Raw genomic sequence first — 12,624 nt, 5'->3', positions numbered from 1 at the left:
AAAAAAAAAAAAAAAAAAAACCATGGGCATGCTCTTTATTTTCCTTTTGGTTTCCCCTGACTTTCAGGAAAGTTCCCTTTGGCAATGTCAGTTTCTTCCAGATGTGCACTGAGAACAAGGGAGAGAGATTTTATTTTTATTTTATTTTTTGCTGTTGGGACTTTTGGATCTGTCTGTGCTGGGACAGAGAGGAAGAATGCATGCGTCACAGCCATGGAGCAGGCTCAGGGATGCTGGGGTGGGGGCTCCAAGTCAAAGTGCCTCCTGCTCCCACTTAAGGAAGAAAACTTTGGGGTCCTTCCTAGTGTCTGCCTCCAAGCTGAGGCAGTCACTGGGTGACCTTTGATGTCTGCTCCCCTGACAAGGGTTCTGAGCCTCCTCTTGGATGGAGCTGGGTAGGGAGACAGGGCACCTTGCACACAGATTTCCAGACCCTTCTCATTGGAGGTGATGGAGGCTCCAGATTCCCACACTGGCTGAGGCTACCCGCCTACTCTTGCTCTGACATCAATCTTGTGTTCTTGTAAGTCAAGCAATAGAGTGAGCTCAAACACGCTGAGCTGACCACAAGTGGGCCCAATCAAGGTTTTCTTCCTTCAGAAACCCTAATGTCCAATTGCTACATTTTTTGTGTGTGCCTCCTCTTATGTGTCTTGATTTTCATTCTGAAGTTCCTTTTCACTCTATGAAAGCGAAAAAGCAGTTCACGAAAATCGGTTAGACCCACTTCAAAAATGCCTGACACATGCTTTCCCATTTTTGTCTGATGAAATCAACCGCAGCGGGAAGGGAAAGCCAAGCTGAACACCGGAGTGTTATGAGTAATCTGGGGTCTAATTAGGTTTTGCTCTTGCAATTACTTGACACAAACCCTGCCTTACAAAAACATGGGACTAAGACGAACCTTTTTATTTTGGTTTTGAGTTTTTCTCCTTTAAATAGAATTTCCGTGGATTTCCTCAGATTGGCCTCTATCCCCAAGCCTAGAAAATCCGTAGAAGCAGCGCACCATGCCTGTTTCCGCCCCATGAACTGGGATTTTTCAGAAACCATCCCTAAAACAGAGAAATCGGAGCCCTCTTCTGAAGGGACGCAACTAAGATAACTTGGAACAAAGGTGTTTCATTTCTGACTTGGCTGAGGAGGGCCCAGCCGTCCTGCCCAGGCAAGGTCTTGCAGATGAAGCCACCCAACAGCAGCAAGGACAGCAGGACCCCAGCGGTGTGTCCCAGCCCCCTTCAGTGGCACGCTTACCCAGCCGTGGCGAGGCCCAGGCGGTGGACGGTAAGCCGGCTTCCAGGCCTTGCTGCCCGCCCTCCCAGGCGCGGCTGAGGCTGTAGCTACTGTAGCCGCGGCGCATCGCGAACTTGCAGACGCTGCGGCCGCGCGCGGTGCAGTTGAAGAGGTAGCAGCCGAGCGCGGTGTCCGTGGTCGCGGGCCGCCGGGGCAGCTCCACCACAGCCACGGAGCAGCGCGGCTCGGCGCAGCAGGCCGCCACGCACTCCCGCGAGTCCCGCACGGCCGTCGGCGCCCTCAGGAAGCTGGCGCCGGCCGCGATGGAGTCCTTGATGCGGATGACGGCGTCCGGCATGGCGCTGTAGTCGCCGCCGCCCGGGCCGGGACAGCCCTGCTGAGGGCCGCCGCTAGCGCGCAGCTCCAGCGGCAGCTCCTCCTGCGGCCGCTCTTGCTGCAGCTGCCGGCGCAAGTCCAGCAGCTGCTCCACGCCCGACAGCGGCGCGGATGGCTGCACCGCGGCGCGGGCGCTCGGTAGCCACAGACAGAGCAGCAGCAGCCTGCGCCCCCACCCCGCGCGCTCCCGGGCGGCGGAGGCCATGGCGGCTGGCAGCCGAGGCAGCAGGCCGAGGCGGGGCCGCGGAGCGCGAAGACGGCGGGAGAGCACGGGCTCTGGGCCCCGCGCGCGCGGCCGCGGCGGGCGGAAGCCCCGGAGCCTCAGAACGCGGCCTCCCCGGGGCCTGGCTGTGACCCCGAGGCCGCGGGCGCGCGGCCGCCGGCGGGCACCGCAGCGGCGGGCGGCATCGCCGGCTGCGCCTAGCACCGCTCCTCGTCCTTTTCGGAGACGTCCCCGCGCGCCCGCGCCTCTGTGCCCGCGGCGCGCTCGGTGCCCACAAGACGGATCCCGAGCCGCTGGGCCCCGGGACTGGGAACAGTGACCGAAGCGCGGCGGAGGCTTCTCAAGCCCCGCCCGGGCCCTCCCTCCGCGCCTGCGGCGGCCTGTTACATCCTTTCACTTCCACCCTCTGTCCCCGCAGGGAATTAAGCCTGTAAATTGTATGAGTTTCCGGTCATCCTAAGCCGAGTGTGGTTCTTCGCCTGCGGCTCTTGGAGGCGGGACAGAGTTTCTATCAAAGCCAACCTTTCTTTACTAACCAGCCAGAAAGGCTCAGGGTGTCCGTCCAAAGGAGTACGAACTCGGGGAGAAGAACGAGGCTCTCACAAATCCTTGCATCTTCAGGGACTGCTCCAGACACGCTGGCTAGCTCAGCTAGGGAACCAGCAGACACCACCTTCACTCCTTCACCGCCAACATCCTGATTGTTTCCACCTTAGGTTCCCGGGATGTTGTACTTGGGTAGTTGAGGGCAGGCAGTATGTGACAGCCTGCTGAAATGTGAAAGGGTTAAAGGATAATTGAAACCTGAAACTGGACAAAGGAAGTCTAAACCTTAGGCCTAGATTCTGGAACCCCTAACCGCATTCTGTTAATCATGAAACTTATAACAATGAGCCCATACGCTAACTGCCAATTTTAGCCTGTGTAACCCTGCTTGCTTGCGTGGCATGAAAAATAATCAATTGTATATAAGCTGAGAATTACTGTTTGACCATCGCCCATGGGAATACTGGCTATTGCCCATGGGAACATAGGCCATCACCCATAGGAACATAACATTCTAACAACGAGCTTTCTGCTTCTGTACTCCCCGCTTGCACACCTGACCAGTGGGTTGACAGGTAGTGAATAAAAGAAAAATAGACCTTTGTGTTTAAGATAGAATGAAGAACGGGATTTAGGGCTTAAAAACCTTGTATCTTGGCATTTTGGGGCTGCTCCTTTGTACAGGACAGCCGCCGGCTAATAAACAGCCTTCGAGAGCATACTTGGTTTGGTCTATTCTATACAGGCCACAACAGTTTGGAGGCGAGATCCACACCTTCGGGTAAGGAGATCTGTTGGTTGTGTGGGTGGTTCGGTTCTTGCTGCCGCAACGACGACGAGGAGGGGGATCCCCGTGTGCTTGGGGAGGCGGGGGATCCCCGTGTGCTTGGGGAGGCCTCTGGGGATTTCACCCAGCCCGGGCCGGGATCACCCCCTCCTCTCGGCAGCGGCAAAAGGGAAAACCACCTGTATGCTCTAGGGCTGTATCGAAAGGGCCCCAGGGGACCTAGTGAGTCGGACCCGACACAGGATCACTGGTCCAGTGGGGGCTGTGACGACAGACCCCCACCTAGGTTTGGTGTTGAGTGTGCTTATTCGTTTGTCTGTTTGTCTGATTGATTGTCTATGTTTGCTTCTGTTCTGTTTTGTGTAATAATGGGGCAAACATCTGGGAAACTGACACCACTCCAGTGTTTACTTAATCACTTTAAAGATTTTAGGAAAAGGGCACAGGGTTATGGGGCTTCAGTAACTCCTTTTGATTTACAGAGATATTGTTAATTGGACTGGCCTACCCTTGGAGTCTGGTGCCCCAGTTCGTTTGACTTGCAAACGGCTTTCAGGGTCAGAGGTATAGTTTTTGGGAATCCAGGCCACCCGGATCAAGCCCCTTACCTTGATGTATGGATTGATATCGTGTCAGATGCCCCTAAGTATTTGAAAACATGCCAAAATACTGTATCATCAATAATGGTGGCAGTTCCAACCAGCCCGCCCCAGAAGCCGCCAGTATTGCTGGCTCCGCCAGAAGATCCACCTGAACTGGCCATACCCCCTCCGTACCCGCGCCCCAACGTTTCAGGGTTCGGAGCACATGGAGAATTAAGTAGTCCCCCACATACCCATACTGGGTTGCAATACCAGCCTCCCCCTGATTCCACGACATCACCGGTGCCCGTGTTGGCACCCTTGAGAGAGGTCATGCCACCTGGAGACACCACCTCTATGATGTTGTATGTTCCTTTTACTCCTAGTGATTTGTATAATTGGAAATTGCAGACCCCCCATTTTCTGAAAAACCACAAGGGTTAACTTCTCTACTTGAGACCACTTTCTTTACTCATCAGCCTACCTGGGATGATTGTCAACAGTTGTTACAGGTTTTGTTCACTACAGAGGAAAAAGGCAGAATTTTAGAAGAAGGGAGAAAGCATGTATTAGAACCCACAGGTCAGCCCACCACGGATCCTGTTCGGATGCAACTTGTGTTCCCCAGTACTCGTCCCGACTGGGACCCCAACACCACTCAAGGAGGCTCTCCAACGGTATCGCCAGTTGCTATTGCAGGGCTTAAGAGCGGCTGCCCGTCGCCCAATAAATTTGTCTAAGGTAAGCGAGGTGTTACAGGGGAAAGATGAATCACCATCTGCCTTCTTAGAAAGGTTACTGGAGTCTTATCGCTTATATACTCCTATAGATCCTGAAGATCCAGTCAATAGATGGACAATTAATTTGGCTTTTGTTAGTCAGTCGGCCCTAGATATTAGAAAGAAATTACAAAAATTAGAAGGATTTGAGGGTGAGAATTTATCCAAGCTATTAGAGATAGCACAGAAGGTATTTAACGATAGGGACAATGTGCAGAAGGTCATGTTTGTGGGACAACAAGGAAACCGACCTCCTTGGAAAAAAAAACCCCCTAACAATAGAGGGAGAACTAGCAACAAAGAAGGCCAAAATAGAAAACCCAGGCTAGGAAGAGACCAATGTGCTATTTGCAAGAAGAAAGGCCACTGGAAAAATGAATGCCCTGAAAAAGGGAAGAATTCTAAGGAGAAATAAGAAAAAAGTCCCCTCATTCTTTCAGAAGATGAATAGGGGTGTCAGGGCTCTTATCTAATGAGCCCCCAAGAGCCCAGGGTAACTTTGCAAGTGGGGGCAAACCTGTGAACTTTTTAGTTGATACTGATGCAACTTATTCAGTTTTAACAGAAACTGGTGGTCTATTATCCAAAGAAAAGACTGTAATTCAAGGAGCCACTGGGAAAGAGAAGGTATATCCATGGACACAGGCAAGAATTACTGACTTGGGAAAGGGAACCATCACGCATTCGTTTTTAGTTATGCCTGAATGTCCCCTTCCTTTGCTCGGAAGAGATTTGCTCCAGAAATTAAAAGCCGCTATTTAAGCGACCAGTGGCATCTCTCTCAAAAAGACTAGATCTGGTGGCTGGAGGATGGCCTAATTGCCTGAGAGCACTAGCTGCTACTGCTATATTGACCAAAGAAGCTTTAAAATTGACCTTGGGCCAAAATATTGAGATTGTGGCTCCACATGCAGTTGAAAACATGCTGCGCAGCCCTCCTGAAAGATGGATTTCCAATGCCCAGATTACTCAGTACCAGGTACTGTTGCTTAACCCCGCCACAGACCTAGTTTTTGAAAAGTGCAGCCCTGGTGGTGGGGGCGGGGTACGGCAACGTAGGGAGGAGGCAAGGAATCTAAAATATTAAGTCAAGCTACATTTAGAGACCGCAATATGCTGATCAGCCCTGAAGCCACACCAGAAAACCTGCAAAATAAGAAAAGATTTCTGCTGGGATTGCTAACAACCCACTTCCCTACACAGTGAAGGGAAAACAGAAAAAAGTCTTTAAGCAGCTCCTTACCCAAAATAACATCATTCATTTCCTATGGCTAAAACCATGGAGAACCTATGGATCAGAGGCTGGAAGTTGCCAGCAAGCCATTCAGGCTACATACTCTTATCCTTCCTCATTGTGTGTCTATACCAAAGGAAAATGGGTAAACAAAGTCTTTAAACTGTAACTCAGAGGAACAAAAGATGATATATAAACTGAATTCCCCCAACCAGTTTGGGCTTCTTTTCAGTGCCTTTCTCTGTCTCTCTTGTCATCTCTATTGCCTCTTCCCTCTGAGACTTACTACTCTCTCTCTGCCTCTGAGTTGCTACCCCTTCTCCAATAAACTTTCCTTTTGACTCCAACTTTGCTTTGGGTTTGAATTCTTTCTGGCCACTTGGCAAAGGATCCTCTTCTCTCTCAGTGCAGCTTGAGTTCTCCTTCCCTACCACCCAAATGCTTGCCCGTTCCCGCCTGCCCCACACATCACGCCCCCTCTTCAACCCCTGGAAAGGCCTCCGCTCACTAGCTAAGAAACTTCAGGACATCAAGCCGCTGCTCATGCCCCTCACCCGCTGAAATGATTGAAAGGGTGTGGGCGGGGAATTGAGCCTGGTTCTAGGACCTGGGTCAGGGAAAACCGCAGGCCAATGAGGGGGCGGAGGAGCGCGCGAGCGGAGGAGCGCGGAGAAGTACGAAGCAAGCGGGCAGAGCGGATGGGGTGGGGTGGGTGGGTGGGGTGAGGTGGGGTGAGCAGCCCGAGGGGCGGGGCATCACGCTCCGTTGATCTCAAGCGCATAAATGACACTGCTGTAGGTTTAAAGCACTGGAATTCCGACCAAAACACATGCGCTTGGCCAGCGGCAGTCTGCACTTTCAGGCGCTGGGACTTCAGCCTCAGCCACGCACCTTTCCCTCTTGCCGGGGACCGCTAGGCAAAGAATCCTTTTTCACCCAAGTCGCTTTTGCCAGAAGAGGGAGGAAGGTGGAAACACCCCGGACGCTTTCCCAGCTCTCCGCTCCGATAAAACTCCCTGCCGCGGTCGTCGCCCTGCCGGCCGCTCGTGGCCATGGCGCCAAAGTTGAATCTTCTCCTGCTCCTGCTCCTGCTGTGGGTCTGTTCCTGGGCGCGCCCCGGTGAGTTGGGATGTAACAGGCAGTGGAGGGGCGGGGGAGGAGGGGATGGGGACGCAGACAGGGGCGGGGGCGTCAAGTCGAGGGACAGGGATTGATTTCCCACCGGGTTGGCGAATCTTTCCATCGGGTGGCGCGGCCGCCCCCTCCTCAATCTCTGCGGGCTCCTTTCCACTTCGGCGACCTCCGGGACTGGTTGTCGCCCTCCAGGCAAGAAGTCAGGCGAGAGACCGACTGAGATGGAGAAAAAGTATATTTGGGCAAATTGGGAAGCGGGGAGGAGCAAAGGGGAGGGCAGGAGGAGCGGCAGCACATTCTCCCGAAGCACCCCCACCCTTTCCGTGCACGGGCGCTTCTGGGGAGGCGGCAGCCGCAGCCCAGGGACCCCGGGCGTCAGGACAAGGGGGCTTTTGCAGGATCGCGACCCAAGAACAACCCTATGTCCCTACTTTCATCACGGGACTTTCCCCCCCACTGACCCTGCGCCCTTGAATTCTCAGCGAGTTCTGCCCGCAAACTACCCATTTCCTTCCCAGTGAAGCTCTGGTGTCACTTATCCCACCACAGCTCCTGCCACCTTAATGCATAGCTTTATGGGGATCCAAGAACCTAGTCACTTCCTCCCCCTAGTGGCACTTTATGACCCTTGGCTGAGGACACCCAGCAGTTTCGGTCCACAGTAAGAGGGACAGGAAGCAGTTTCCAAATAGGACCCTAGAACCCAGGGAAGGGAGGTCACTCTTCTCTACTCTTCGGTCCAAACATTTTCCACCTACTGAGGAGGAGGTCATTCAGGACACAGCAGCAAAGGGCATGTAGTGGGTGTTATGATCTTCACAGGCCACTTAGTACCTGTCTCTGATGCACCACGCACCTTCAGCTTCTAGTGTGAAAGCAGCCAAGGACAACGTGCAAATGAATGGGGAACCAGATCTGGTCACTGTCCTGGTTTCCTGGCCGCACATTAGTGCATATAGGGTGTCCCAGATACGAGTGCCCCTCCCCTGGTGAATCATCGCCCAGGGAGCCTGTTATGTGTGTTCAGGAACCAGAACTGTGCGGTATTCTTCCTGCAGCTTCTGGGTGAAATGAATGCGAAAGGATCTGGGTTCCACAGGTGTGCGCCACTGCCCCCCTCTCTCTGTAGGCTGGTTTTCTTAGTCCAAGGGGGCTCTGAGAGACATCTCATGAAGCCGTAATTATGAGTCGATTTTTGTGGCAATGCAACATTTTAATTTATGTTCTTCATAAACCTGCTTCTTATTTGTTCCTTGTGACACTGCTCATTTCAGTGACAGAAAGTAACTTCTCTTTTGGGTACCGCTGGGCCTGCCTGACCTAATGACACTGATGATGGGCACTGGGATAGCCCATAACCAGAGGCCTCAATCTACAGGCCCCAGTGCTTTACCGGGAACTTCTTTAAATGGTGTGGATGTTTCTGTTGCAAGTGTCATGGTCTCGATTCTGACTCGAGTGGTTGGTGATGTGATTCTCCAATTGGGTTGCCACGAAGTCCCCATAGCACTTTGTCATATCACAGGTACCTCTAGATTCATAGATTCTGCAGGGTCATAGGGCCCTAGTGGCAGGTCCAGCCACATTCATTCTCTCATGTATCACCTGTAACTTCTTTCCGGCTACAACAGCAGAGTCGAGTAGTTGCAAAGAGACTTATGATCTGCGTAGCTGAAAATATTTAGGAGCTAGCCATTTACAGAAAGTCTTCAGACCGGACTGTTATTCAATGACTATAGGACAAGGATCACGTCCTGCGTCCTTATTCGTCTTAAGGTTGGTACTCATTGCTCTCATTTTCTCCAGGATTAAGCACTGTTTTAACATTCTATTTAGAGAAAGCGGAAGGCAGTTGGATAAGATTGTACCTGATTTTCCTTAGTATGGTAGTCCTTGGCCCGCAAGGAATTCAATAACTACAAAGATTTTCTACTGTTGTTAAAAATACGGGGAATGTGGCTTGACCGCTGTGTGGATCTATGGACCCATACCACCTTCGTGAGCAGGACCTGGGACAGGACCTGTTTATTACCTGGCCCAAGCCCCAGGCACCATGTTAAGAACAGGGTCTCATGAGGTCACTTCTGAACCTTGGGGACGATGTCAACTCACACATTCGGTTCAATATAAATGGATGGTAGTTTCTGCTTCCCAGAGTACGTTTACCTATGTCAATGGCCACATGGATCTTTGGGGAAGGCCGGAAGGACGTTGCCCTTGTTGTGTGACATTGTAAGGTCCTTTCTCATTGAAACCTGGCCTCTCCTTTTGGTCCTGGGTTCCGGGTTTGGGAAGCGGCTCAGTTCTGGAAACTGGACAAAAGATCCAGTCTTTCGTTGGGAGGCTGCTCTCAGCCTGTAGATCAACCATCCTTGTGTTTCGTCTTTGTTGTTTCCAAGATGTAAGTCCCGCAGTAAGTATCCAGGTCGGCTGCCCGTCCCTTTTGCCTGTAGGATCACTGTGGGCTGTGAGCCGGAGTCATGGCTCTTTGTGGGGGAGGCCCCTGCTGGATGTCTGACCTTCCTACTCGTTTTGATCACCAAACCTACTTTGCTCCTGACAGAGAGAACTTCCACCCGGCCTCTATTATATCAACATTTTCCAGCCATATTGTTACTGGAAGCCCATTTGGGGATCACTGACACCCACTCCTGACCTTCAGCAAAAGTCACGAGTGAGCTTTCTGAGAATTCTGGTGCTCTTCTCTCTCATGCTTTCCTCACAGGCTTGAGAAACGAGAGTTTATCTTCACGCTTTCCCATGGACCATGGTTGACTAGAGACTTTTCTGCCTTTTCATATTACATCTACCCTAGGATATTCACTTCTCTGAGCCATTTGATCCCTCCCTCTATTGCCTGCCTCAGAAATTCTGCCTTTTCCTTTATGTTATGCAGTGGGGCCAATGCTTTGTTCCAAGCTTGCAAGATCCATCTGAGTAGCAGGTTAGCACGATTTCCCAGGTCTGTGCTAAATCTTGTGAACTGTAATTGTCAGTTGTGCCTTCTCCAACTTTGGGATTTATCCACCCACCGCCCCCACCATTATCCAGCTTCCTCAGAAGCACCCTACATGCTCTTTAACTCCTTATGCATATGGCTCATTTCTGACATCTCTTGTATCTAGGCCTGTCCTTAAGAGCTACCTGAGGCAACCTTTCATTAGTTATCAGCTGACTGATGATGTGTATTGGCCTGGTGGACAGAGGGGACATATCTGGGAATGTCTGGTTTCTTCACAGGCAGAGGACTCTTTGTTCTCCTCAAGCAAGGGAGGAGCACTACTAGCCTTCCACCGATGAAAGGAGGGGCCGGGCAGGGTCAGCTCTTGCTCTGCCAGCTCAGCCATCGGGAGGATTCTCTTGCTGTCACCGATGAGACAGAGGGTACCTTGGATCCTTGTCACCTAATCCTAACCCTCACCTGTGTTTTTCCTTCACAGATGCTCACTCTCTTCACTATGATTTCAGTATCAGCTCTAACAGACAACCACGGTGTAAGGTTCAGGGTCAGCTGGATGGAAATGATTTTCTTTCCTATGACTGTGACAACAGCGTTATATCTGTGAATCACCTGCGAGAGGAGGTCAATGCCACAAATTTCTGGGAAGAACAGATTGGTATGCTGAAGGACGTGGGGGACTTGCTCAAACAGGAACTGCCTGACATTAAACCGGAGCAAAACACAGACAGCGGTAAGTTAGAAAGTCTAAGGGCAGGAGGGAGCGGATGGTGGGCGCAGGTGCATTTATTGTATCCATGTGGAAGAGGAAAGTGATGTTGGTTCTTCCCAATTAGCCCAGCAGAAGAGTCAGGAGAACAAGGCCAGATTAGCAGAGTGCAGAGGAGGGGGACACCAGGCGGGGCAGAGGGTTTGTCAAGATCACAGAGAGACCTCTTTCCAACGGGGTGTGGGGTAGTTCCTCTCACCCTGCAGGTCAGGATGATGTGTCAGCGGGAAGCCCGTGGACGCCCCAGCGGATCCTGGGAGTTTGGATTCAATGGACAGAAGTTGCTTATCTTTGACGCTGAGAACACGGAGTACACAGTGGTTCATTCTGGAGGTGAACGGATGAAGAACAAGTGGAAGACCAACCAGGAGGTGACCAAGGCCTTCAAAACGATCTCCGAGGGAGACTGCAGCAAGTGGCTTAACGTCTTGGTTCAGAAGAACTCGGCAGAGACAAGAGGTAGCTGAGAGGATGGCGACAAAGTGGGGGTTCTTTGAGGCGACGTTAATTTACACGTGTGTGAGTGCGTGTGCGCATGTGCGTGTGTGGTTTGAAGAAGTTTTCCATCCGCGGTGAGTTCCTGAGACTGTACTGGCCACAGCCGTGTTCTGTCACCCTTCCTCTCCCTCCTCACGTCCTCCACCTCTGTGTCACTGTCCAGGCCTCTGCACCACTCCCCGTGGATTTCACGGTCCCAAACAGGAGGGCCGCATTCTGCTTCCAGAAGTGTTTTTTTGTGACGTTCCTTCTTCTTAGCATCACTTTTCTTTTTCTTGGTCTCACTTGGTCTACTTCTGGAGGTTCCTCGAACCCCTCCCAACGTCAGCTCCTGAGAGGACTTCTCTACCTGCCTCGTCACGTGTCACCTCCTCTTCCGTCATGGCAGCAGCGATTGGTTCCATTGGGACCCTTGCTTCCCCCATTAGCTGTGGGAGCCCCTGGAGGACAGGACATATCCCTTCTCTTTCTGTCTACCTCAGGACCTGTCCCAGCAGCTGCCATTTGCAGACGAGGCACTATCTGCATCGTAGGCTTAGCTGGGCAGCGGGAGCGGGGAGGCATCTCCTTAGGTTGGGGGGATGGATAATGGCGGTCACTCTTGTGTTTCCATCGCAGACCCACCAACCACGGCCCCAGCCACAGCCCAGTCCAAGGCCACGGCCGTCACATCCACCATTTGGACTCTCCTTGTGGTCCTCACCTGCCGGATTATGATTGGAATCACAGGCTGAGTCCTTTGCAGTAACAGGTACTGAGACAGAATTTAGGGGGAAGTGGAGAGGTAATGGCCTGGAGTGAGAACAGGGAAAGATGAATTTTCTGCCCAACACCTAAACCCCTGCTGAACCTTCTCATCGTGGAAATGAGACCACGCCAGAGATACGTCACATCCTGTGACAGCATAACGTGGACAAGCTCAGCCCTGAGTTCTGATATCTCCTCACTGTCAATGCCAATAGGAAGGGGGAGGGGCCCACAGCAAGGCTTACGGCCTTTAGCCATTTCAGTCCTGACTCAGATTCCGTGTCTGGAGAGTCTGTTTGGGTCCAGTGTGTGTGGTGTGGGGACAGCAGGCACACACGGCATGGTGGTATTCACATTCGGGTGAGAGCTGCATGGTGGCTCCGTGTGATGTGTCCAGGGGAAGGCGACTCGTCCAGGGGACTAAGAGGAGAGAGGCCTGGGTCTAATCCCAGGATGGGGGGTGGAAGGCCTTGCAGACCCAACTCAAAAGCCTGGAGTTAGGGCCGTGTTCCCACAGAAAGCAGAGTCATGGACGGGATGCAAGATAGAAGATAAACAGTAGGGACTGGACACGAGAGTTAGAAGGAGGGCAGTTCTCATTGAACACTTGGTATTCCTGGCTGAGCCCAGGTACAAATCACGTGACAGCCTGCTTCCAGCAGACTGGAGAGAGAGATCCACTGAGAGGCTCTGCCTTGAGCAGAGATGAGTAGGGAGACAGGTTGAGCTGAGCTGCCT

At 52.3% G+C, this 12,624-nt stretch overlaps 2 protein-coding genes across 2 annotated transcripts in view; one reads left to right on the top strand and one right to left on the bottom strand.

The window, feature by feature from the left end:
• LRP11 (LDL receptor related protein 11) overlaps positions 1 to 1,854 on the bottom strand; it is a 34,686-nt gene extending 32,832 nt beyond the window's left edge. The window contains exon 1 of the mRNA XM_039846917.1: positions 1,255 to 1,854. Coding sequence (XP_039702851.1) covers positions 1,255 to 1,834 — 580 coding nt within the window. The 5' untranslated portion in view covers positions 1,835 to 1,854. The remainder of the gene's footprint in view (positions 1 to 1,254) is intronic.
• Positions 1,855 to 6,626: 4,772 nt separating this feature from the next.
• LOC120589378 (UL16-binding protein 3-like) lies at positions 6,627 to 11,992 on the top strand. The gene is made up of 4 exons (XM_039846924.1): positions 6,627 to 6,898; positions 10,354 to 10,605; positions 10,831 to 11,100; positions 11,758 to 11,992. Exons 1-4 carry the CDS (start codon positions 6,832 to 6,834, stop codon positions 11,871 to 11,873), a joined length of 705 nt encoding a protein of 234 aa, XP_039702858.1. The 5' UTR covers positions 6,627 to 6,831; the 3' UTR covers positions 11,874 to 11,992.
• The last annotated feature ends 632 nt before the right edge of the window (positions 11,993 to 12,624 follow it).

This window comes from Pteropus medius, unplaced genomic scaffold (assembly GCF_902729225.1).
Source record: "Pteropus medius unplaced genomic scaffold, Ma_sr-lr_union100, whole genome shotgun sequence".
Lineage (NCBI taxonomy): Eukaryota > Metazoa > Chordata > Mammalia > Chiroptera > Pteropodidae > Pteropus > Pteropus medius.
Note: the sequence above shows the minus strand (reverse complement) of the source record. Positions and strands in the feature narration are given on the sequence as shown.

Coding starts and splice junctions, on each gene's coding strand:
- LOC120589378 (XM_039846924.1), top strand. CDS start 6,832: ATGGCGCCAAAGTTGAATCTTCTCCTGCTCCTGCTCCTGCTGTGGGTC. Junction 10,606..10,830: donor GGAGCAAAACACAGACAGCG/GTAAGTTAGAAA, acceptor GGTGTGGGGTAG/TTCCTCTCACCCTGCAGGTC. Junction 11,101..11,757: donor GAACTCGGCAGAGACAAGAG/GTAGCTGAGAGG, acceptor TTTCCATCGCAG/ACCCACCAACCACGGCCCCA.